This window comes from Neopsephotus bourkii, unplaced genomic scaffold (genome assembly GCF_033783945.1).
Source record: "Neopsephotus bourkii isolate Nb327-2 ecotype Australia unplaced genomic scaffold, CSIRO-AGI_Nbou_v1 NB_1060, whole genome shotgun sequence".
Lineage (NCBI taxonomy): Eukaryota > Metazoa > Chordata > Aves > Psittaciformes > Psittacidae > Neopsephotus > Neopsephotus bourkii.
The window spans coordinates 14708-40567 of record NW_026901548.1 but is presented as its reverse complement, the minus strand read 5'-3'; the positions used below and the strand labels follow the sequence as shown (position 1 = coordinate 40567).

Below are 25860 nucleotides of genomic sequence, written 5' to 3'. Positions count from 1 at the left end.
CCTTTTTCCTTTGACATTACAATGCAGTTTGCTAACTTTCAGAAAAAAACATATTCTTTTATTTCATTCATCTCCTGAATAATTTTTGTCTATTGTTCAAGTATTGCACTATCATATCCTCAGGGTAACAAGGCACTTGCATTGTTACTACTGTTTACTAGAAAGAGATTGGTATAACTTCCATGAATGCTGTGGAGTCCCTTCTGTGAGTCTGTCCAAGTAGGCATACAAGAAGAGTCTATAGTCCATCTGAACTGGGGCTGCTTAAGTAACAATGAGGAGTCCCTCTGGCATGTCACAGGTGCTTTGTGCTATGTGGTAGAGTTGGGGGCAAATGCTGCCTCCAGACACTTTTTAAGATCTTACTGGCTTTCTGGTCCAGCAGTCCAAAGTTCAATAGAGCATTAGCTTGACTTTCCATTCAGTTCATCTACAGAGATCATTTTCAGTCAGAGATTGACTTAACTGGTGTACAACTATTGGCCATAAACCAAGTCACTCACTGGCCTGCACCTAGTTCACTTGTTCTTGGAAGCCAGCTTTTGGCCTTAAATGCTGTCCTCCCATAAAGGGTTTAAGTGGGCTTTACTACACCTGAGTTCTGAAAGATGACTTCCTGATGCACAAGCTATGGTGAAGAATTTCTAATTCTTCTAAAAATTTAAGATTACGTTCCGTTTGATTCCCAAAGAAGACTTTCAGCAAGTGCAAAATAGCAGCATGCAAAATACCATGTTGAGCCAAGCCATTATCTCCGTGTTTGTCAAATGGCTCTCAAATTGGGCACCACCCAGATTCTCTTTGAACATTTACTATGCTTCATTTGGTTACTGTAATTTACCAAAAAAGGAAAAATTTCCTTTTTTTTTTCCAGGAATGCATCCTGGCTGCCTTCTAGTATCACGGTTGCAGTAAGGTGAAACAGTGCTTTGAAAGTCCACTGTAATAGGTTTTGAGTGTGTAAAAATGAGTTTACGAATGTTTCTGCAGATACAGAAAAATTATTTCCAAAGAAAAACAGACAAATGTCAAACTAACAGTCTCTGAATTGAATGTAAGATGCTCTTGTTATCAACATGGACACTCAGAGCGGTAAATGAAGAATCAACTGTTCCTCAGTTTATTTTAAATTACAATGTAAAAATTTGGTGATCTGATGTTTGTAACTCCTTAGCACAGGAAGCAAGGACTTTGTTCTGCTAGTTTTCTCATTATTTTCTTATACAAGATTTCTTGTGACATTTTATTTGATTTATACACACACCATTAATTGTATATCTTCATGTTAGTCAATCACATTCACCATCTTAAAGGTCTTGATATCTGCAAATTTATCACAGGAGAAATTAACAAGTAGATGTTTGCGACCCGTCTCAAAAGGGATGAGTTTAAGCTTTGTGCTGGATTTCTCACTGGCTTTCACTGGTGGTACACTAAAAGTAGGAGAAAGAGAAAAAATATAAGGAAAAATATAAGCTGTAAACAGCTGACTTTCTTAACTGTCTCTCATCTTAAGTAACTCCTATCAGTTCAGTGTAGGATGACCATGAAAAGGCCATAAAGGACTATATTTTATATATATTTAAATACTCAAACCCATGCATTAAGGTCACTCATGAATACATGATGCGGTGACCAAGATAAGCACACAAAGGTGGACATATTAGTATCATATGAGATTAAACTTCATGCAGAACAGAGGATGTAAAACACATCACTGAATTATTAAAAAAAAAAAAAAATTTTACACTATTAAGAATGTTAATAGAGACTCCTGAATTATGATAGATTATAGCATCAAGAAAATCTCAGTGCTTACATGGCAGGAAATTCTGAATGCAAATTAAGATGTATTAAACCAGTATATTTTATAATTCTTGGAAACTCATGTTTATGGTTTTTCCAAGGAGCCTTACACTGTCATATTGTCTTGGCTTGCCTGAGGATAAAGTTCTATGTTATAAAGCAACATGAGGTTGCTAAATTCCCTCAGGACAGTTTATGGAGTAGACCATTACTAGTTGCTCAAGCACAAATGACAATGTTAAGTTACTTGGTGTGTTTGTGTTTATATATGTGTGTATTCAGTTAAAAGTCAGCCCATCCCAGGTATTTTTTAAAAATAACTGCCTTTGCTAGCATATGTAAAAATGTGTGTGCAATCTTGTATATGTACAAAGTGGGGGACAGTCTGAAAAATTCTGTTTCAGTTGTGAAATAAGGAAAAAAACCCAAGATGCAAAATCCTCAAAGCATAAGAATAGGAACCTGGGATCTATAGTAAAAGGAACCTATTTTATTCCAGTCTTATTCACTATCACAACACCATCTAATAGTTTCTTGAATTTAGTAATAATCTAACATAATTATTTTGTAAAGTTATGAAAGGAGAGCTTGAAAATCAGTGTGCCTGTAGTTTAGTTTTTGTTTTGGATTTTTTAAATTTTTTTATTTTTTTATTAAAACCCAACCCAAACTTTAATTGCAATATTCACCATTTTCCCTGTTCTCTTTCTGCTTGTCTTATGGATTTCAGCTGTGCTCAAGTTCCATACTTTAGTAAGGTAAATTCAATCATCTAAGGGATAGCTGCCGGTCATGGTTTAGTCTGTTCTTTAAAAGCTATCCTCCTTATAGTTGTGATTTATTCTCTCTGGAATAGCCACACATGAAGTATACCAGGGGGTTGCACTTTTTAGAGGTACCACCCTTTGAGATCACAACCTGTGTCAAAACTATCTGTGTTCATTTTTATACACTTGTGCATTCGCTTTATATGTGTAGGTCTATCTGTTTGATGTAACACAAATTGTTTAGAAGGCTGAACACCAGATTGGCACTTGCAGTTCATTTAATAAATTGAAGGGGAAAAAAACCTCTGTGGTTAATATATGCTATAATTTGTGTATAGTATGGACAGAAACAGTCCCTATAATCAGAACAAGAAGGTTCAACCCATCTGGCCTACAGTATCATAGACAGCAAAATTTACTGCATGAGTAAGAATGTATTTTTTTCTGAAACCGTGAGTCCTGCTAGATAGGCAGGAAAAAAGTTCTGTCCAATTATGACAGCAATTATTTGACTCCTCAAACTATGCAGGCAAAGCCTATCTTGGATATGATGGTGCTAAGTTGTGTACTTCATTACGAGATGTTACATTGACTGGCCTCCTAGCAAGAAGAAAGTGCTCTCATCCCACTGTTCAGTTCCAAGTCATCCATGCCTACATTCTTGCTCATGTATCTTTAATAGCAGGAAGAAGTCACTTACTCTATCTCAAGGATTCCTCTGAGCAGGTCATTGCCTTCTACCTGCAGCACACAGTTCATCAATTCCATATCAATAGGATTGGTAAATATCACTTCCACATCCACTTCTTTATTCACTTTTGCTTCACCAAGTACCTGTGCAAATAAAATGCTTGAGAGGCCAGGTTCTCAGTATTCTTTTCTGTCCAAACCTTCTCAGTCATTGGAAGAAGAGGTGTTATGAGATGCTATGATGGGCCATGGCAGAATGTGAGCAGAATATTTTTGGTGAAGAAAGTGCTTATAAGAGCTCATTTTCCCCTTTCTCTGACACTGCGATTAGGGCAAAGGGACAGCAATTTACCTGTATGTCAATGGCAGGATTGTCGAGGGTGATGTCTCTTTGCACTAGCACTTGAATCCCACCTTCTACATGACATAAAGCTGTTACCTGGATTGTGTTGTCTGTAGTTAACTGCTGTTGATACTCAGTATACAGTATCTTAATGGGAAGTTGTATTTCTGGAAGAAAAAGAAAAAAAAAATAAAATTGATACACACTTTTATAAGCCCACAGTTTCATACCTGAAATTAGTATGTTCCTTTTATGATGTGTCTGGGACTAGGAGGGCCTTCAGCCATCACTGTCAAATTCAATTAATGCAAATCTATTGTTTTGCTATGAAGACTGAGTGGTTTTCTTTCAATGTAATGTTATCCCTCCTCCATTCCCTACTGCCAGATTGACTGGCTTGTATTCCTCCTAGTTGCTCTGAAAGAAGACAGCTGAAGTTTAAGGAGTTTACCAGTGCACTTCATTTGTTATAGGACATTATCTGATAGGCCTCATCAGTTCTACTTGCTCATGATACACTGAGATGAGATGAATGACATCTTCACGTTTCTTTTGTCTTCCCTAGTCACTTTTTGTTGTAATGTGTTTTTATGGTAGTTTCCATGCTGTTCAAATGAAGGGATGTTGGATGGAAAGGGGTCTCCTCTGTCTCTGAATCCAGGCCATCTTCACATTATTGACTATTTGTACAATAAACACCAAGTTCAGAAAAAAAGTAGAGTAGCTGCGCTGCTTGTAAACACTGTAAGCCACAAAGAACTTTCCAGCAGTAGACAGCAAATGAAAAACACAAGAAAAGATCACAAGTCACCAACGCAAAGTCCACAAATGTAAGCAAGAAAATGGGGGCAGGGTGAATTTCTTAGATTCATGCAGTAGCAAACAGATTTAACTACAAATCCTAGCAATCAGAGAATACCTCCAGAAGAGGGGAAAAATCTCTTTCAATGGTCCCTGCCATCAGATCTGGGGAAAACCCTCCCTGCTGACTGTAAATTCAGCTACTGGTTTAACACAGCCTGTGTGAGTACAAGATATTATGAGGTGCCTGCATGATGTCAGTGCCATTAGGCATATAAACTTTGTCTTCACCGTGAGTCCAATTCCTAATGCTTTAGAGGAAGCTGATAGATCCCAACTTCAGAAATCAAATTACATATTAAAGAAATGAAATATTATTTCTGCTTCTCACTAGTGACTCGAAGCCTAAGATTAATACAACATACTATCAGTTCCAAATCTGTGATCTTCCAGTTCACTTTAGGGATGCTGATATATCTATTAATCCCAAGCTCCTAACAGTAACTTAATGTCATCTTTCAACAATACTCATATCTAAGTAGAGAATTTCTTCCAAAAGGTTATCAAACTGCATCTGAAAAAAAAATTAAAATAAAAATCTGAGGTCTTTTACTCCTCAACAGTTTTTCAATAGAAAGTTTCTCTTCTGTGGATCTTAGCAGGCTGTTTCAGCTGTTTCTATTCCTCACACTTTAATTCATTCTCTAATGTGCTAATGAGTAAGATTCTTGTTTCTGCTGTTTGCCGTGTCCTGTTACCTTTCAGTAGGGACCCTCATAATTGACCAGAACGCATTTAGTTATTGATTTCTATGCTCTTATGTTGCCCTTATTTTCTTTATGCAAACTTTGTTAAATAAAACTTCATGTTTACTCACCATCTTCTTTTCCTTTTTTTTAGATACGTCTTTCAAACTGTGAATACTACTTAAGGAAATGGTGGTGTGAAACATGCCTTTTCAATGTTTATAAGTGTGACACAATTTTTTTTTCAGCCTTTTCTGCACAGAAATTTAAGATTGCATTTTCTTAATTTTTTCCCCTGGATTTGACCAGCTTCTAATGCCCATTTACTGATAAAGTAATTTTACACCTACGATTAAGAGTGATTTGAAAAATTACCTTCCTTGGGAGACAGAGTGGCAGATATGGAGTCCTTCCTGATCTCATGAACTGGTCTTCTAGTGTACACAGTGCTCCAAGCACTCATATTTACATGAACAGTCTTAGCATCAGACTGTAAGTTTTCAAGAACCAGAATTAGACTGAGGTCTTTGCCAACTTCTAAAGGGCCAGCCACCTTGAACCTCCCTGAGATGTCAGGCTTTTGATCGATTTCCTGTGGCGTTGGTGCTGTAGGATCAAATTTGTCCTCAAGACCCAGCTTCTTACGGGCTTTTTTAAAAACATCTCTTTCTTTTGTAGAGCCTGTCAGAGACAACCATGAAATTTATTCTTAGTGTTTAACATTCATCTCTTATTTTACATGACTGCTAGAGACAAGCCAGCAGAATGTTGCATCTGTACTTGCAGATGAACAGAGACTGTTTTCTACAGCCACACCTGATTTTCTGGTACTGCCATTAGTAATGTCACTGCCCCTCTAATAGCTTTTTTTTCGGTAACACAAAATCTTAAGTTTGAAGTTGCTCACTCATCCCATTTCTCTCCCTTTATATGGTTGTAATACTTAGAAATGTACTCTTAATTTGCTAATAGAGAAAAGGCTGTGATACAAGGGAAGGCTGATAGCACTATGTGGTGGGTTGATGTGGGCAGCAGCCAAACATCCACCCAAGCCTCTCTCTCACTTCCCATTGCTGCAGGATGGGGAGAAAACAAAGGAAGGCAAGAAGGCTCATAAATCAAGATAATGACAATTCAACAGGGAAAGTATGAGTAAACTGCATGAGTAAAGCAAAAAGAATATTTTCACTACTACACATCCACCATCCACTCCATGTTACAGAAGGCAGATGTTCAGCCACTTCCTGGAAAGCAGGGCTTCAACACATAGGATGGTTGCTTGGGAATGCAAATGCCATAACCACAAAGGCCCCCACTCTTCCCTCCCCATTTCCTCCACCTCTTGCTGAGCTGTTATTGCTGAGCACTGGCGTGGACTATCCCTTTGGTCAGTTTGGGTCCACTGTCCTGTCTGGGTGCCCTCCCAGACTCTTGCCCACCCTCACACTATTCACTGTGGCAGCGAGGTTTGACCTGCTGTTTGACCCTTTGAAAGAGTTGCTTTTCCTGGACTAAGTGCTGATTTAGTTTAGGTTTCTTTAAGAGGCCTTTCATTCTGGTGTCAAATAACTGGGCTGTAGACTAATTTTCACAAAGCAGAGGCAGTCAGTAAACATTAGCAGCAGATAGGTGGAACAGTGAATATTCTGCTCAGGGATACTTCGACTTCCTTTACTTAGGTCCCACAAAGCAACTCCATATTAGAAAGGGCAAGGCAATATTTTTTTATTCTTTACCTTCTCTTCCCTTTTCTATTAGAACTTAATGAACTGAGTATAAACTTTGCTCCTACCTTTATGGTTGCCCAAAATTGACACTAAGAGACTCCTAGCCTCAAGTTTATATGTGTTTGGGGATGAAGTAGATATGTAACCAGAAGAACCAGTGTTTTTATTTACCTTCTTCATATTTATAATCAGTTGTGACATCCACACGATCATCTCTACCAACTGCCTTTGTGCTGATGAATTGGCCAATTACAGTAGACTTAGAGAACATTAATGTTTTCTTTCCAGTTGTGGCCTCATAATTCCAGTACATACAGTCAGCATTCACTTCTGCAAATATGAATGGGCAGTCATAGTCCAGATCCACATCTCCTTCTTTGATGGCATTCCGTGAGGCAGGACCACACTGATAAATTCCTATGGCATAGGAAAAAAAAAAAAAAAAGTTGACCTGAGCAGCTCTCTGACAAGAAGCAGATTACTAGACATCTATCAATGACTCTTGGATTGCTTAGTGCTGTTGTCCAATTCTAGCCCTTTAATCCATATAGACCCTCATACCAGGCCAAGCATCGGTGTATTTTGTTTTCATGCTGAAGTGACACTTGATTTATTTTATATTATTCCTTGATTTTCAGTAACTCAGGATGCCTACATTGGAAATAGAGGAATTGCTGCAAAAGACTGGTCCTAGAAGTCTAGTTTGTTTCTTGGCACCCACAAATAATCTGAGGCTTTTCTAATGCAACAGATAAAGTATTCTTTTCTGCCACTTTCTTTCTGAGCAAAATGAGGAATTACTTTTTACAGTGGTTTTACTTTCTTTTTTTTTTCCTTCCCCCTTCTCTCTGAAGATGACTGACTTTGTGATTTTTCACCATTATTGTTGAAATTAAATCTGTGTACCTCCACTTTCTTCTTGGGGAGTTGCATCTAGAACTTGCCATCCACTGTATGAGGGGCCCAAATCACTGCGGGAAAACCAGCTTTCATTCCAGACATGGAAATTCCTATGTACAAAAATGAAGAAAGTAAGCTACTAGTATATATGTCTAAATTGCTGATGGAATGGTTCACATCTTTTAATTAGACATCTTAGTCAAATGTATTAAATGCCTTACTTTGCATAGGTTCTTGTCTGAGAATGATTCCATTCTGATCCTAACTGGATTAATTGAATATTGTGGAACAGACATAAATGTTCAAGCCCAGAAAACAAATTTATAAAATTATACAAAATGTCGTGAGCCAGTTTTTCTCTAAAAGTTCTGAGCACATGCACTTCTTCAGTTTTAGCTGGTTTACTTATAGCACAATGCTGCAGTTATCACTGAATGGATCCAGAACAAGCAGAGGAGTAAAGGCAAAAAATGAAGGACTGCACCCATTCTTTGCTGAGTACAAGCTTGTCTGAATTTCACTGATGCTCAGTAGTGGCATTAATTGTATTATTTTCACTGTTAATGATGTCACTAGAAAAAAAAAAAGGCAGGGAAGCTGATTCTGTTGAACTTTTACAGTTTTAACATGAACTTGTTTTGAAGAATAGTTCCAAACTGTTTGATATTCCAACTGTTTGATATTTGCAGTGTAATATCACAAATTTTCAGTCATCTGTGGTATCATAACTGTTAACTTTGCCTGCTCTGGCTTCAGTTAGCTGTTGTAACTCATGTAACAATTCTGCTTAACCAAAAAAAGAGCACCAAGTTTTGTTGTATTATTTTGCAGTATTGCAAAATTTTGTCATATTATATCGTCGTATTTTGTAGTATTATATTGCAGTATTTTTAATTGATCCATAGTGTTTGTAGTTGTTTTTAAGGCAATATTTAAGAAGATGACAAAGCATTTGTCATTAGAATCTGTATTCTGCACCTGAAGACTCTATAGGCATTGAGAGGTCCTACCATTAAATATCATAAAGCCTTACCATATGCTGTCAGCTGACCTGTCCAGATGATTTCCAGAAGCATCGTAAAACTCATCTACACGCAGATTTCCATCTGCATCATGGGCAGAACTGAAGTTTGTAATTGTACGAGTGGGAATCCCCAGACATCTAAGCACTAAAGAGTGAATTAGAAGGTCAGTCAGAAAGCAGTATTTCTGGAATATGAAGTTTCATATAACATACTAATGTCTTGAAAGGCTTTCATGTGTGAAGTATTATCAGTGCTTCTTTTAATAGAATCTGTTCAGTGTCAGTTATGTGCATGATATAAAACATACCTGTAGTGAACACCGCTGCAAAAACCCAACATTGTCCATATCTAACAGGTTTGAATCCTGATTTCTTCCAGTTTTGCAGGATTTCACCACTTCCAGTCCAGCTGTTTGGACTTTTCCCACCCTCATAATTTCCACTCCAGTTTCCTAGCAGCACCCCTTGGTCATCATTGGCATTCACCTATAAAAATAGTCACTAAAATTACGATGAGGTAAATTAAGAGTTTACAAGAAATGTAGTAGCATTTGGGGAGCAGGAAGGAGAAAAGTCTCAAATTACATTTTAGTGGACAAAAGTCCACTGCTTCATGCAGCTTATCTTTTTAGGGAAATTAAATACGTGTCGTCTCAAGAAATGGAGAGCATTTAATCACTGTTTCTCCTACTAAAATATACAGTAGCATCAGGCAAGAAGGCAAACGCCAGTTTTCAGTGATCCTTCCTGACATGAGGTGACAACTTCACCACTGTTTGGTTGAATGGCATCATCAAAGCATATCGTGCAGCTGGGCTACATTAGAAAAAGTGTGACCAGGAGATTGACGGAAGCCATAGCCCCCTTTCATTATCCCTAGCAAGGCTATGCCAGGAATCCTCTATCCACTTTAGGGTCTCTCAGTTCAAGGGGATGTTGAGACACTGAAGAGGGAGGGAATGAGTCAGGGGCCCTGGAGCACAAAATCTACAAGGGGAAATTGAGAGTACTCAGTTAGTTCATTCTGGATAAGAAGGGGATAAAGAGAATGGAATAGCAGCTTACAAGTACTTGAATGGAGCACACTAAATTGTCAGATTACAACTTTTCTGTGTGCTGGCAGGTTATATTACAAGAGGCAGTGGCAGGAAGTTGTAGCTTGGGAAAATCATGTTTGACATAAAAGAAAAATTTCTCGCTAAGAGGGTAGTGCAGCTCTGGACCGGGCATCCAGAGAGGCTGTGAAATCCGTGGCTGAGCTGATCTAGCACCACTGTAGTTCCACTTCAAATGGAAGGTTGGACTAAAGACCTCCAAAGGTCTGGTCCTTTTACATACCACCCCATGTCTTATAATTTCAGTTTGACCACTGGATATCAAAGTGTAAGTGTCAGAAACACTGCAGATGACATAAATCTGTTAGGCTTAGATCAAAGGACCACCTAGGTGTTTCTTTGGCCCACATTTTTGGTGCATACAGTCAGTGGCCTAAAATTTCTGAGAACTTATATATACTTACTTTCACTTAGTTTTCTGCTACAAAGAACAGTGAGTTGGTAGTTTGGACTTTTTGAACATACTGCTTACCATTGCACTGAGAACACGGCCCAGGTATTTGGGGTCATTTCGGTGAGATACATCTGTGGCAGGATCCTGACGATAGTTTAAGCTTCGATCCAGCATGGAAAGGCAAATATTGAGAATATCTCCTTGAAACTATGTTAGAGAAGTAAGTTAGTGTTCTGGAAACACAGATTACTAATAATCAGGATAAATAGAGCCATGTGAGCATTTAATTTTTTTTTTTTTTAACTGCTTTAGGAAGTGCTGCAGCTCAGCCAGGAGTTACCATATAAAAAGGCAGCCTGAGCAAACTGAAAGTTAGACCTCAAAGAGCTTTTCAAAACTTAGAATCTGCAGACTTACGGCTGGGTCTTTGACTCTTAGCATTGCTACAGTACTTTACTGCCCAGCAGACACTAAGGTTTCTGCTGCCTGCTCCTCCGAGTCCTAGGTCATGTCACTGACTAGTCAATTACAAATCCTCATATTAATCAATATAACAGGGCTTGTCACAAGTTCTGATTTCAATACCGCAGTGTCCTGCTCTTCAGAGGTGTATGTGATGAATTGGAAAAAGCAAACAAGCCCTTGTCACCCATTTCATGTGCAAACCAGAGCACAGAACACTGTCTAGTGCTTCAGTGCCGCATTTACCTGGCCAAAGTTCCATCCAAAGCTGTTGATATGATTTTTATTGCCCGCAAAAATGATGCCAAACTCTTCTAGCACATATTCCTCACATTCTGCCTTGTTAGGCATGAACACATCATCACCTGAAAAACCAAAACAGTCTACAACCACAGTCTCCATTACAATGTGCTACCACTCATTTTCCATCAGTAAGAACACTTGCAGATATCCACCTTTTGCTGTTCTTGCTGTTACAAATGGATCATGTTACAAATGAAACTCAGGGTGGCTGGGGAGTGTCTGAGTGAAGACAGAGGTATGACACTCTCAAATCTGGGAGAAGATGGCAACTGGTAGATATGACTCTTGGTTCTGCAGAGACCAGACACGTTCTTCTAAACTTGTGCAGAAGTAGGAAAGCTCTGCCAAAAGCATAACTTAATATTTTAGGAAAGAAGCTTTCTAGTAAGCACATGATAGAGAGCCAGTTTTATGTACCAGAAGGTCCTAACAAACTGTTAAGCCCTATTCTCACTGATATGTGGTGAATCTTCAGCCCACATATTAAAGAAGCATAGATCAAATGGAGAAGCTGCAAATGTTAATGAAGCTACAAGCAATTTAGTTCTTTCTGGGGAAATCCAACATGTTCTTACCTGAAGACCAAGGGTTAAAGAGCAAAACAAAAGTGCCAAGGATTGCTGGAGAAGAGCTGCCACTTGAAGTAGTTTGAACACTCAGTTTGTAACGTCCAATGACAGCATTAGGCGGGCTGGAAATGGAGATGCTCACAGATCTGGAACTGGTAGACTGCAGGATTGCACTCCAGCTCTCTGTGCTCATTGTGCTGGAAATACCAAATGTGGCTTGGGTCTTAGCCAGCTTTGAGGGTTTTGGACCTTTTGAGGAGAATAAACAACATATATTTTTTCCCCCAGCTTGCTGAAATACTGATTTAATTGTCAATAAACTCAGAAGGGATGTAACCCTCCCCTCTGATGAATTTGTGCCATATATTGGAAACTGAAGGAAGCTATCACTGCTAGCTGAGTTGGGAGCAGTACAACAAACACCTCAAACACTTCCATTATGATGTGAACCAGCATGTTGGCTCTGAGGAATTATCTTGCCACCCTATACTGCATATCAGGCCAAAAGAGTGTCACAAGATAGCATTACTGTTTCTGTGAAAGAAGTTGAGAGCCATACCTGTTTCTGCGATGAATGTTAAATTTTGTTCAGGCTGTCCTGTTCCATTGAAGGTGACAGTGAAGGCCTGTCCTCTCCTCACAATTAACTCTTCACTAGAAAATTTACTTGTGTGGTGATCTCTTCCATTTTCTTTCAGGTGCCAGTTGGTACTTGGCTGCGTTGCAGCTATGAAAAGTGAGAAGATCAAGAAAACTTGAGGGGGACATCCAAGGAGGAAGGAGCACAGACACACTCTCAAGAATTGCCTGTTACTTTCTACAGGTAACTACTACCCATGTGAGGCTTCCACCAAGAATAGAAATAACTTATTTATAGCATTTTGTTATTTTTAATTGTTGTTTTTCAAGCAAGACTTGACCTTGTGTAGATCTGTTAGAGATTATCTGCATAATTAAATAGAGAAGGATTAGCATATCTGGTACTAAAGGAAAATCAGAAAGGCATCTGAGAGGGGAGAACCCTAACAGAACTGAATATTTGAGAGTTATTTGGATAAAGAGTCTGGCTGAACTCAGCTAACTCCAAGACATGGTGCTGTACTAACATAAGCATAGCCTTGCTGCTTCTGAATAAAAAATAAAGACGCCTGATTGAGCTGAGAAACACGCGTTTTAAACGACGACATGTGATTTTAGCTCCATTTACATGCCATGTACCTCTGATATAAGTGACAGCTGCTATCTGTGGGAAGCACCCAACAAGAATATATTGATGGATGCTGGTCTGCTATTTGGCAGTGGGAGAGATGGCAAAATTGGAACGAACACTACTAAAATAATGTATGTGAAATAATATGTTGCAGAAAGCTTTTGCATGTGAACTGTGACTTCAGTCAGAGGCCAAAGAACAAGCATCTGAGACTGGTTTGTCTCTGGCATCATTAGAGCCTATGATAGTTCTCTAGTAGAAGATCAAATGTTTTAAATAAAGTGCAGAAGTACGGAAGAAAAAGGGATTTTTAATTTTTTTTTCCTAAGGGCACTGTGTGCTTTTCAAAAATATATTTATTTTTCTCCATCCTTCCCCCCCAACCCCAAAAAGCAAGACTAGGCAAGAGTGTGGTCGTTAGTAGGGGAACACAATTATCCTGTGCCATTATTCAGTAAAAAATCATTATCCCATGTTCAACCAGATTTATTAGGGTAGGGTAAAGATATTTTTACAACATGATCTTAAGTCTATCAAGTTTAGGTAAGTCTTGAAATAACTACAGCAATGTAGTCATAGTTAAGATGTGGGGAACATCTTTTTACAGCATCGGGGTGAGCAGAACATACTTCAGTTTTTCAAGAACATACCTATTTTAAAAAAAACCCACATCTTTAGAACCTTAGCAGTGAACCACATCTATTCTAGAACAAGCTGAGAGGTAGGGAAGATGTGTCTTTAAAAAGGCAGGAGTTATCTGGCAAGGTTGGAAAAGCAACATGGGACCATTTATAATAATTACTAGACTTGTCAGTTTACATACATACAAATATTTGCATGTAAAAAAAAAAAAGCCTATTGCAACAAACAGACCACCAAAAAAGACCTCTAAATTTTTGTATCCTCTCTGCTTTAACTTCAGGTTTCAACCTTCTCTGCTTACTGTAGCCTCCCTCAGCCTTTGCAACGATGCCTTCAAGTTCTGATTTGTTTTTCTCTTGTGTCATATTTGAGAGTCTCTCATTTTCATTTGCCTGACAACTTCAAGTATCTACAGACTTTCCCTTCTTTCCTATTTGCGAAGTAAAGTACAGCATTTTTCCATTAGATAATATCCTTGCTCTCCAGAATCTCATTCGGATAATCTTGCTTTTCCCATGCAATTGGGAAAAAATGCAATGCCTGTGAAAAATCCTTGCCTGAACTCTTGATGGAAGACTTTTTCTCTTCCTTCTTTCCCACCGCCCCCTCCCTACATTGGATCAACACTCCTTAGAGAAGTTGTGATTTTTCAGTGTCCATTACAGAGCTGAATATGAGGTGTGGATGTAAGAAAATAACAAACAGCACCACAGAAGGGGCTTCCTCCTTGCTCACCTTGGCCCATATCTGATCAATATGTCCTGTATAAGCAGCTTCAGAAGCTTTCCTCTGAATGGCCTCCTTTACTTCTGTTGTCTCACAGAATGGCTGGTGCCTTTCACTTGTTTAAAAGTCTAGGTGTAAAGGTGCCTGTTTGCAATATTTCCTGTGGGGTGGAGCTTGAATAAGCTCCTTTTCTACCCAGCCTTTATCTTACCAGCAAGGCTTGAGGATTCATTTTTCATTCATTTTTTCACTCTCTTAGTCCCCACATCCTGATCTCATTTCCTTGCAATTTAACAACTGAAGCTGGACAACATTTATTCCTAACTGGCCATTTAAGAGTTTCTTAATGTATTCAAACTTATAAGAATATTGGCATTTAGCTGCTTTTATTTCTGTTACAATTATAAATTTACCTGAACAGCATAACTACTTCTTGCACCACATTGTTTTTAATTTGTAGTACTTCATGAGCAATATTTACAGTGACTTCTTTAAATTAATTCACTGAATCCATTGTTTTCCTGACACTGATTTTTTTTTCCTGCTGCATTGTAATAATCACAAAGCAATGAGCAAGCTGTTGCCTCCGCCCCAAATTTAATCAAGCTAAAGAACCAATTTTTCATTTATCACATAATTACTCTTTAACATTGTCAAACAGACAAGCACTCCATGTCATATTTGCATGACATACTACAGAGATGATAGGTAAGATCATTTGTGACTTGTAATAAAATAGCTATCATTGTTTTCAGCTGGTATACTACTAATTTTTTTTTTCATGCAGAACATGCAACTGGCAATGCCAATTTTTGTACAAAAATCTTTTCCTGAATTTCAAGGAGAATGATTTTTGCTTATGCTTTGCAGGTGGCTCCACTTTCTGTTAAGAGAGAGACTAATTCTGATACTTTCATGAAACAACTTGTAGAATTTGTTATACTCAATGCACAGCCTTAAGGATACCTCTGAGTGATTGATACTCATTACGCTATGTGCCTTCCCAAATTCAGAGTTTCAATTGGCTGTGCTCAGTATTCAGCAGCACAAATTGTTTCGTTTTCAGGTTTGGATTATGTTTGGAAATTCTAGAATTGGAACTTTGTCAGCCCATTTCATATACAGACATATTTTATTCCTATTTCCCATAAAAGGGTGTTATTAGAGCAAACAGTTTTAACTGGGTATGATTCAGACTACTGCTTTGAATCTCTGTTTATTAATAATATTAATATAATATAGGGACTGTATTTTTATCATGCACAAAGCCCAACTGTGATTTAAAAATTGTAATACTTTAATTCTAAAATTTAGATTTCTTAGAATTTAATTTTAAAATGTTCAGTCCGAACTTCAGAGGTTAAAAGATACTAAGCTACACTCTCCTACCCATACTTTTAAATTCTCTTAACTGACACACTAACAATTTTTAGAATAGATTTGCTTTAATATTTCAGCCTATCCTTGGATACATAGAAACTCTTTATCTTTGTGTCAAGACTAGTTACTGTTGAAAGAAAGAAAAAAAAAAGTCAGCAATTATTCACTATATAGCTGCTGATGCTGATTTGGTCACATATTTTACCTTTTTTGTGTGATGGCAGTAGTGTGCTGGATATCACTGTCCTCTGTTGGTCAACGGCATAACGGTTTTTGGTATTTGATTGTATGATAGTACAGTTATAAACAGTATGTTCTAAAAACCAGATGCAGTCCATTTATTCTGGAAGATAATATGTCAAGGAGAACAAGTTGTGTCTGTTGCTTCAGCTTCTGGTGCTTATCACCAGATGTGGCTAAGTTTCCTTTCAGATCTCTCCTGTGCTTTGTTTGTGAAACAGATGAATGATACATAACAGACTGTGGGATTAAAGATTATGGGCAAAGCTTGCGAATAGGGTTGAATTAATGAGAAATACTAATACTAGTCAGAATACTAGTCAAACAAAATGCATCTGACCCAGATTGTTTCCTGTAAGACAAGTAGTTATTTGCAGAGCTTGTATGGTGGCTGTAAATGTAAGGATTGCACAGGTAGGTGCTTGAAACTGGTGGACAGCAAGAGAAGATTCTTTCAGACCTCAGAAAACAAAAGCTCTAAGACATTTTAGGATTTTGTTTCACATGCCCAGATTAAGCTATATCAGGATCATATTTGCAAAGTGATTCAGTCATATAACTCACATCCTTTTCCAGAGATACCCAGATTTCTTTCCTCATTGCAGTAACTGTGTTAAACATATAGTAGAAGAGTTCAGAACTGACTAGTGAAGGACATCTTTTGCAGTAGACTAATTTTCCACAATTCTCTTTTTTTGTATTGCTGTTCTCTTCACCACCAACTCTGTATGAATACACAGGGACACTTGAATTCTATTAAATGTTACATACTATTAATTGTGCCTTTGTTTCGGCGTAAGAAATAAATCCCTAGAACAGCCTACTTGCTCCTTTATTCTTTCTGAGCACAGCTCTTTCTTGCATACCCATGAAGCACCATGCTACAACCATATGCCCATGACTCACTAAGGACTGCTTCAGTACCCTGAGATGTTTGGGCTATTCTGTCTCCCCTCACATTCCCTTGTTAGATAATTAATCAAGAAATTTTGTCAACAAAGCCCACTCCTGCCATCCTAGATACAGGAATTGTTGTTTTACAGTTACACTGCATTTGTGAACCACACTAGGGAGAAACCTGGGCCCCTAGAACAGTGGTATGACTGACTTGCATCAGCAGTCTTCAGGACTAGTACTCTAATGTAGATTGTTCAAGTCCATATGAAAAAGCATTTGGCTCTCTTCTGGACCCTATTATGTTGTCCAAGACATCTTACTTTTTGCCTTCGTCTTCCATTTGCAATGCCCCAAATAGCAGGGGCATTTTGAATTTTGAAGCCTGCAGTCTGTTGTAGTCTGAAGCCTCCCCAAAGTTCTCCAACAGACTTTGAAGGCAGCCAAACTTGACACAGTCAGTTCCTATACTGTCTATGTAAAGTAGAATACTCTTGTTAGCTGAGCTGATTTCTTTCATTTGGATCTTGATTCATTCCAGATAAGATGGCTTGTTCCGGAAGGGAGACTGTCAGTGATGCAGTAGTGACATGTACTATTAAGTGAACTTCACACAGGAATAAGCCAAACTGACCGTGTACAGACTGGGATGGATCTATGCTACGTTCCCTGGATAGCTCCCTCATAGTCACACGCAACCTGTTATTTATAGCCTATTATATTTAAATGTATTTCCCTACTTCTCCCACTTATGCACACATCTTATCAGTTGGAATGGAGTAAAGACATTATTTGGAAATTCTAACTTCCAGCTACTGCGGCACACTCATCAGCAAAGAATACCTCTTTGCAGGCTCCCATCACTATGTCACTCTGCTGATTTCTTCTAAGAATATGACATGCTGTCCCATTCTGCAGTCAAGCACTCTTAATTCCAATACAAAACCAAGATGATTGCAGGTGTGACTCATGTCTTAGTTATAATGACAATGAAGCTTAAAAGTGACAGACAGAAGCTGAGATAAAATTGCTGAATCCTTAGTAGCGGTAGTGTCCCGCAGACTATCAAAACCCTTAAAAAAATAACACAATGGAATTTATAGAATCTTTATAGATGCTTTTATGCATTTATATGCTTTTCTTTATGCACTATCTTCTAGATTCCGTTGAAATAGATCTATTAGAGATTGGCCCACAGATGCATTAAAAGTTTTGAGGAAAAAAGTGTGTATATTTACAGGATGTGTGTGTCAGAGGGTTTGGAAGGAGGGGGAGAGAGGGAGAGTGAAAAATCATGTGCACACACACCTGCACACAGACATTTACGGTTTTTCACATTATAGTTGTGTGTAGCAATGTGAGGAGCATTCCTGGCATTTTTGACATCTCTAACTGAACTTGGGCTTGGATATTTCTTATTCTGTGGGTATGTCACAAACAAGTGGTGAGCATCATCAGCAAATACCAGTTTGTTCAGTAAATGCTGCTATTGCTTCTTACATTTCATGCAATGAGAAAATTGTGGTTAAGAAGAGAATGGTATATGACAAAAGAGGAAGTTTTTAGGAATCACCTTGCTAAAATGTCTTGGCTAAATTATTGGCAAATCATTGCTTAAGAGGATGTGTTACAGTGCAGAAACAACTGGTTTGTGGGTTTTCCGCCACTGCTGTAGATGAAGGTTTTTAGTGTCCACTTTACCATATAGTTCTTTTGTTAAAAAAAAATATTACTTTTCTACTCAGTCCAGTCTTTCAGCTTGACTTGTCAAATTGTGTTTCGCCATTTAAGCTCTGCACAGTGGAGGACGTTTATGAGGGAATCAATAGCCTTGTGAATGTTGTATGCACCTCATTCCCTCCCAGTCTATGTTCCACTTTTAAACAGGTGAACATTTAGATGGCATTACACTTAGCGGATGCATTGAGGCAGTCATTAATTACACACTATCAGGCCAAGCAAACAGCAGACACTGTTGAGCGGTAATAGCACAACAAGATCAGGTCAATAACACAAATTATTTTAAATTATATTAGATGGATGAACACTTGTGTCCTAAGAATTTGTGCAATCAATTATCCTAAAAGTGTGAGAATGGGGTAACTGTGCCTGTTTCAACCATGGGAGGAAAACAATGCCTGTCCTTCCTGCACTCAAGCCTGCGCTCTGTAGATGGTTGGTTTTTATTAATTTCCTGAGCTTTTCAAACCTGCCACATAAAGCCATCACAGCATGAACTCTATGCCCAGAAGAGATAAACTAGAGTCATCTGCACTCAGTCCTCACTGTACATTTTTACAGAGGTCCTAGCTAGTCAGGCCTAAGCAAAAACACAGCCAACCTTGCTGAAGTGGATTGACTTAGTATCTTTCCTTCTAATACCTTACTGCTGGACATCTGCTTGCTTTGTCTGTATTTTAAAGTTCCTTTGTCTTTCACAATGATCTTAACAGGTATTTAAAATGGCATTGCAGTTTGCTGACTCTGAATCTGCAGGGAGGAATCTAGCCTATAGCCTATTCTTGACACATATATTCCCATTAACACAAGATTCATTCATACCTGAACTACTCTCTGTTACATTAAATTTCATGCTAAAAAATAGTCTGCTGTTTGCCATAACTTCTTTTGCTCTATTTGTGGTTTTATAATGTTTAACTCGAGTATGATAGTGGATGGATTATCTTCTTTTCCTTGTTTGTGTCTTTCGGAAAATGCAGGAAAGAAAAATACTGAAACAACCTATTCATAATCTCAAAATGTAGTGTACTCCCACAATTCAGAGCCCTTTACAAAACACAACCCCAAAGAGAAAGCTGACATTACCAGTTGCCCGTTCCTTATGCACAAAAAGGCTTTCTTTCTTCCTTTTTTTTTTTTTTTACTTACCAGTCATGCTTCCTTGCTCCCTTGTGCCTTGGACTTAGTGTTTCTGTGAGCAATTGTAGGCCTATATGATAAGACTTAAAACTCTGGTTGTGTGGCAGCATTTATAGAGAAAACTTCAGGCCTCTCCTCATGTTCAAACCAATTATAATTCACATTAGGTGGGTGAGGCAGGTAAGTCATACCAGTGGGCATGTAAACTTCCTAGTGACCATATATTAGCTCATGGGTTTTAATACATTGCACTTACGCAATTCAGGGTATTTATCCAGACGGTTGACAGAGATACTTAGAAAAGTAGAGCATTTAATTGCATACCTGGAATCCAGAATTTCACATACAGTGCTGTGTCACTCAGGAAGGAATACTTTTTGAGTCAGTATGAATTAATATATTTTCCCAGTATGATCCATAGATGAGTGTTCATGTAATAAAACTATATATTCATAATAAAAGTCATAGGGTTCTCTCCTATGAGTGCACTTGTAAATCTGCAGGAAAACTCAAAACGCTTCATTCACCTCATCAGTCCTTTTTTGGGGATCACCACAGTAATGCCTTTGTGCCAGCCCCTCCTTAAAGTCTCTGTGAATAATAATAATGGTATTAATGCTGCAAATGTAAGGTAAGCTGCTATTAACTTGACAAACCACTGAATGCTGAGGAGCTCTGAGGAGAGGGTGCTAACTCTCCCTGCACAAAAAGAAACTTTATCCTCATAAAACACTAATTTTGTAGCAGGTACAAATTACTACTATAATTTGTGCTTTTGTGGTTGTTACTCATCTAGTTTCTGACTATAAAGACACAATAATAAATGTGAAAATACTTTGATCTGCACATGTAGGACACTATAGATAGAAAGAAATTAATGTGTTGGCATGGCTTCACAATATTCTTTTCTTCAGGGTAATACTTCATTTTTCATATAAGGCCTCTAGCAATTTGATCCTGGATCTCTCTCTCTTCTCCCCCTGTGCCCACCCCTACACAGGAACTTCCATTTTCCTTCATTTCCTTACACTTACATAATTCAAAAAAGGTATTTTGTCTCATTTTATTATTATTTCATCTCACTTATCTACAATGAGAAGAGACTCAATCAATCTCTGGTATGTTAGTGCTTACCTTGAAGAATGTGAAGGGCGGAAATTTCCTACGATCAGAAATGGACAAGCACAGTATCTATGCATAAAGTGGGACAAGTGGCATGAGAAAGAGCTGAGAAATTATTGTTGACATCAACTAGTTTGATGTAAATTGCTGGAAACTACTGAAATAGATAAAGTTGTTAATGTCTAGAAGATGAAGATGATTAATAGCTAGCCAAGAAGTCAGTCAATCTATTTATTTTGCTTTGACGGATCAATACACCAGGGAAGAAAGAATTGGCAGCTGTCGTACATATTGACTTTGATTTGCAGCAAGATGCCCCACGGCATTTTCAGAAGCACACTTTGAAAACATCAATTACACAGGACTTATATTAGTTAATTGCGTAAAAAAAACCCAAATGCTGCACTGTTTCAGTGGATCACTATAAAACTAGAAGGGCATAGTGACTGAAGTCCCATTAAGTCTGCCTTGGAGCTTTGACCCTTTCTGTTAGTAAGGCTTCAGCTGAAGTACTGTGTTAGCCCTGGGCTAACCCCAGCTGGATAATTTCAGCAATACAAAGAATAGAGAACTTAAAAAAATTAGAAGGACAGAGTTACACCCATCTAAACCAGATGCAGCTGCAGAGATAGGATGATGATGAGTGAAAAGTGAAAAAAAAAGTGAAAAAAGTTGAAAAGTGGTTATAGAACGAGGACACCACTTGGGGAGTCATGGTCTTAAAACCTTCAGTGTCTGAAAAGTCACTGAAGTGAAGCATAGAATAAAAATGTTGGGAGTGAAGAAAAGTATTCAGGTAGACCCTCTAGGTAGGTTGTAAATAATTTTTTCTGTGGAGATTAAGAATGGACTGTATGCACATTTGTCAAGAATAGTATGTAGGTGTGTAGTTGAGCTGTCCTTGGGGAATTTATTTTGATACGAAAGCTGTGACAGTGACACTTTTTCACCCTCTTGCCTGCTCTTGGTGCCTGATGCTGAACTGTATGATGTAGAGAAGGCCTCAGTAGGGGAGCTAAGTATTCTGCATCCAGTGTTGATTCAGTCTCATTTTGTCTTGCTATCGCTTTATTGCTGTGACTGCTTACTCACAGTGAATAAACTTTGCATTGTGTCCTATGGTGAAGGGTTACCAAGTTCCTGACTAATATGACACACAAGCCTGCAGATTTCTTGTATGTCATGCTTGTCTTAAAAACTGCTTATTTAAAAGGAGTAATAGAATGTTTTGCATAGAAACAGAGATATTATCACTGTATCTGTCTGTTATTGCATCAGTTGAGATTCTGTTTTCTGCCAGAATAAGCCAGTTCACAAGAATCACCAGGAAGCCCCACAGTAGCCTTTCTAGTTCATCTCAAGAAATGAAAATCTGTCCTACCTTCAGTCAATAAGTAACCTGAAAATAAAGTACATCTTTTCCTTATGCTGCTTCCTTTTTAGAATCCATTGAAGTTCACTGGGTATTTTTTTGTACCTTAGAGCTGCAAGTTTCACATGCTAATTATGAGTAGTGTAAATAATGTTCTAAATATTTCCATTCTTCATTTAAAATCCACTAGTTCTTACACTGTCAGGGTTAAAAGATACCCATAGCTTTGCTTTGTTTTATTGTTGAGTGCTTTGTATTCATCTATAATACCGTCTTATGATAGGATGCAATAACCGTCCAAATGACTTAATTTCAGACTTTTCAGTCTCTTTTCATGCTGATATCTTTGCATATGTCATGGATTTATGAAACTCATTTGGTTTCTTCTGTATACTTTTTGCTATAAAGTATTCAAATAAAATATTTGAACATGATGCAGCAAGGAGAATACACTACCTATAAAATAGTGACAGTGATTTAGGTTTTCCTGTTCTACTTTTTATTAACACAGTTTTCATTTGTTAGTTAAGAGTTTGCTCAGCTAAGCCCAAGAGTATACAAGACTGTATTTGATCATCCTATACAAAGGAATGCTGTCATAATGAGATGTAAAACAACAAGAGCCTGGGCAAGATGTTCAGCAGTGTAAATGAATAAAAGCAGGCATCCTGGAAATCTTACAAAGAGAGACTGCACAACAATTCTGCGTGGAATCCATAATAAGAAAGGATAGGATTGGAGTGTATGAAATGAATTTGCAAGGGACTTGTAAATAAAATGCTCAGAAAGCTGATAACTTCAAGGAAAATGCTGCAATAGATAAAAGGCAAGTGGAATTACTTGTTTGAGATGGATGAGAATACTGTTACTAGAGAGAAACCAAACAAGCGTGAAAGACTAGAGCATAAATGAGATCAATAATTGGGATGGAACATAGCAGGAAGTGGGATGGAGCATGCTAGAAAGTGGAGAGGAAGAAAAAAACCCCATACATTTGAGAGAGAAAAGAGAAATGGAGAAATTAAAAAAGGAAAATTAGGCAGGAGTTCAATTAAGGGAAAAAGGAAAACCACACATTCTGATATTTTCTTCATGGAAGAAGTATTCCCCTACAAGAGGAAAAAAGATCACAGAAATGAAGGAAACTAGAGGTGAGCCAAAGATGTAGAAAACTGAACCGGAATGATCATTTGGTATTAATTAAAAGTGCAAGAAGAGTATAACTGAGGAAGAGGAGAATGAAGTTTGAGGAAATAACATAGAATAGTTTGGGTTGGACCTTCAAAGTCCATCTAGATTGTGCAACCCCACTGCAATGAACAGAGACATCTTCAACTAGATCAGGTAGCCCAGATTTTTTGCTGGTATTAACAGTAACAACACTGATTATTGCAAATGATTCTGGCTTTTTTCTTTGCATTCAATGTAAAATACTTAGTAGCACTCTGAGGAGCCATGAATTCTGCAGGGCTTTTTAACCTGCAGTTTACGGTTTTCATCTGAAATCTGTTTTCTAAGCCTCACATATTCAAGTAAACAGAAACATTCATTTTCTTAGCCCTCCCTCTGTTCAGGTTGCTCATATTAGCACACTTGTGCATATGTCACTCCACAAAAATGTTTAGAACATTTCCTGTTATTTCACCCTTGGGGCTAGTTTTGAGAAATCAGCTTGTTTTAACAGTTATTCCTTCTATGTGAGCTGTGAAATAAGAAGCTGTTGGTGTAACAGGAGAAATTTTAAGTGCGTCAAGTCTCTTCCTTTGGGCAAAAGGGGGGAAAAGGTATTGCTTCAAAAAGGCAAGCTGTTTCATGCTTGCTGTGTCCTCACTTCCCTTAATAGCTTGCTCTTCTTTGACATTCCTCTGTAAGCACATGCTGTTAAATTTTATTGAAATTTTTAAATAATCAACTGGGAGCGGCCACTGATGTAAAACTAATATAGCAAAGCTAAATGTATACAGAAGGAGAAGGTAATTTTATTTTAAACAAAACTGATTTCAGGTGCTCATAGTCATTCTCCTGAAGATTTCATTCAGTCTATCGTATTTGTTTTCCATATCCACAAGGACCGAGACACATATGTCTGGCTAATCCAATCAGGATTATTTGTGGAGAAACAGAGGACAAAGGATGATAGATTTTGAGTTATCGCCACGTTTCCTGGGTTCCTTTTGCTGTGTGATCATGTCCTCATTTTAAAAGTGCCTTTTATACCCTTCAGGGACCCAGGTCTGTCAGTCGTTAAGCAATGTTGTTGATTGACTGCCCATCCTTGTCTCCTGTTCTGTGTAGTCTAGTTTTAGATTGTCTTTTGTTTTCCGTCTATGTGTTTCAAGATTCTGAGCATGATCTCAGCGATCTGCTGGTGAAGTCAAGTCATGCCATTCTTTTGTAATTTCTTCTGGTACTATCACACATATGTTTCTGTCTGTAATTTGTTCATTTCAACCTTAATATTCCTATTACAAATCTTTGCATTACAGAATTCCATTAGGTCACACAAACGAGCTATCAAGGGAAGTACGGAGTCTCAAACATGTGAGAAGCTATAAAGAGGATTCCAGGTTAAGTACTGTACCTGTCACACTGAGATTACATTTGGAGGCACTTTTGTGCTGGTCATTCTGACAGAATAACATTCATTATCAATGAAAGTCCATCAGTATAAACCAGCTCACTCACTTGTTAAGGCATGAAAGGTACATGATATTTTAGTCACCGAACTCAGTGCTATGAACAATTTTTGAAGGAGAATGGTGAGATGAACCCTCTGAAGTGACTGTAAACATATCAGTGGTCTTTCATATATTGTGCCATTGAGTGTTACCCAATAATAACAGTACTATAGAGGCTTTGTAAGAGGAGTTCCTGAATTTAGGTACTGGCAGCTTTGTTTGAGACAGCCAGCACTGGTCTTTCACCTATGGATCTGGTTTTGGTTGAATAATGGCCTGAAGGGTTCCTGGAAGGTCATTAAGTGTCATACATTTTGTAGATAATTAAAGGCTGAGAGAACTAGGGATTGTTTACGTGAGGGTTTGAGAGCAAATACCAAACAGTAGAATAATACTGAACCAGAGTAAAAAGCAGTGTTTTATGGAAGATGTTGCAGGTGACAAGATGATGTTCCTACCTGTCTGACAGCCAAAGGTTTAACTGCTGTATTTAGTGTTTCCAAAATTTTAACCCTGTAGTGCATTATGGTGCTTAACCTATTAGGACCTTTCCTTTGTGGGAAACAAAACAAAACAGAAAAATACCCCCCTCACATTGCTGGGGGGAAAAAAAAAAAAGAAAAAAAGAAAAAAGAACATGCGTAAATTTAACAGCATCTCAGTTAAAATGAAAAGTTTGTTATAGTGATAGAGCCAGTAACAGCAAATGTTAAAAGGTGGCAGCAAATGTTAAAAGGTAACAGCAGATCTGTAAATGGGTTTAGCAGACCCCTGATATCACCAAAAGCTGCTACAGAAGTGTTCCAGCTTGGTTAACTAAGATAACTACTGATAACAGCTGTTTGTTGTCTCCCACTTGCACCCTATCGCTAATTATATCTTGTTTATCTTTGCTTTGGACGGTTCTGTTAGTAACCTTACATGCATATGCTAAAACAGAAAGGTACCATGCTTAGTTTTTAGAATGTCATGGCTGAATTTGAAAAGACCAAAGCTAAAGTAACAAAATCAAACAGATCCAGTTGGAAGCTACCTCCATTTTCAAACAAGTAACCAAGTTTCTCCTGGT

At 38.0% G+C, this 25860-nt stretch overlaps 2 protein-coding genes across 3 annotated transcripts in view; one reads left to right on the top strand and one right to left on the bottom strand.

Annotated features, from left to right (window-relative positions):
- Window positions 1-12809, top strand: part of CCNDBP1 (cyclin D1 binding protein 1) — a 74935-nt gene extending 62126 nt beyond the window's left edge. The window contains exon 11 of the mRNA XM_061361301.1: window positions 12346-12809. Coding sequence (XP_061217285.1) covers window positions 12346-12406 — 61 coding nt within the window. The 3' untranslated portion in view covers window positions 12407-12809. The remainder of the gene's footprint in view (window positions 1-12345) is intronic.
- LOC133216530 (protein-glutamine gamma-glutamyltransferase E-like) lies at window positions 1094-15191 on the bottom strand. Of its 2 annotated transcripts, none has more exons than XM_061361298.1 (13): window positions 14235-15191; window positions 12207-12374; window positions 11654-11896; window positions 11022-11140; window positions 10392-10520; window positions 9113-9290; window positions 8814-8949; window positions 7787-7890; window positions 7052-7297; window positions 5529-5834; window positions 3616-3773; window positions 3274-3407; window positions 1094-1433 (listed from the first exon to the last, which is right to left on the bottom strand). In XM_061361298.1, exons 1-13 carry the CDS (start codon window positions 14242-14244, stop codon window positions 1286-1288), a joined length of 2079 nt encoding a protein of 692 aa, XP_061217282.1. In that variant the 5' UTR covers window positions 14245-15191; the 3' UTR covers window positions 1094-1285. The 2 variants fall into 2 exon arrangements, with proteins under 2 accessions (XP_061217282.1, XP_061217283.1); XM_061361299.1 differs by having other exon boundaries at window positions 8832-8949.
- Between the last annotated feature and the right edge of the window lie 10669 nt (window positions 15192-25860).

Bases quoted from the DNA above. Each gene is read 5' to 3' on its own strand.
- LOC133216530 (XM_061361298.1), bottom strand. The intron at 7,891-8,813 runs GTAAGGCTTTAT...TTTTGTACATAG, and splicing joins AGGTCAGCTGACAGCATATG to GAATTTCCATGTCTGGAATG. The intron at 3,774-5,528 runs GTAATTTTTCAA...TTTTTCTTCCAG, and splicing joins CACTCTGTCTCCCAAGGAAG to AAATACAACTTCCCATTAAG.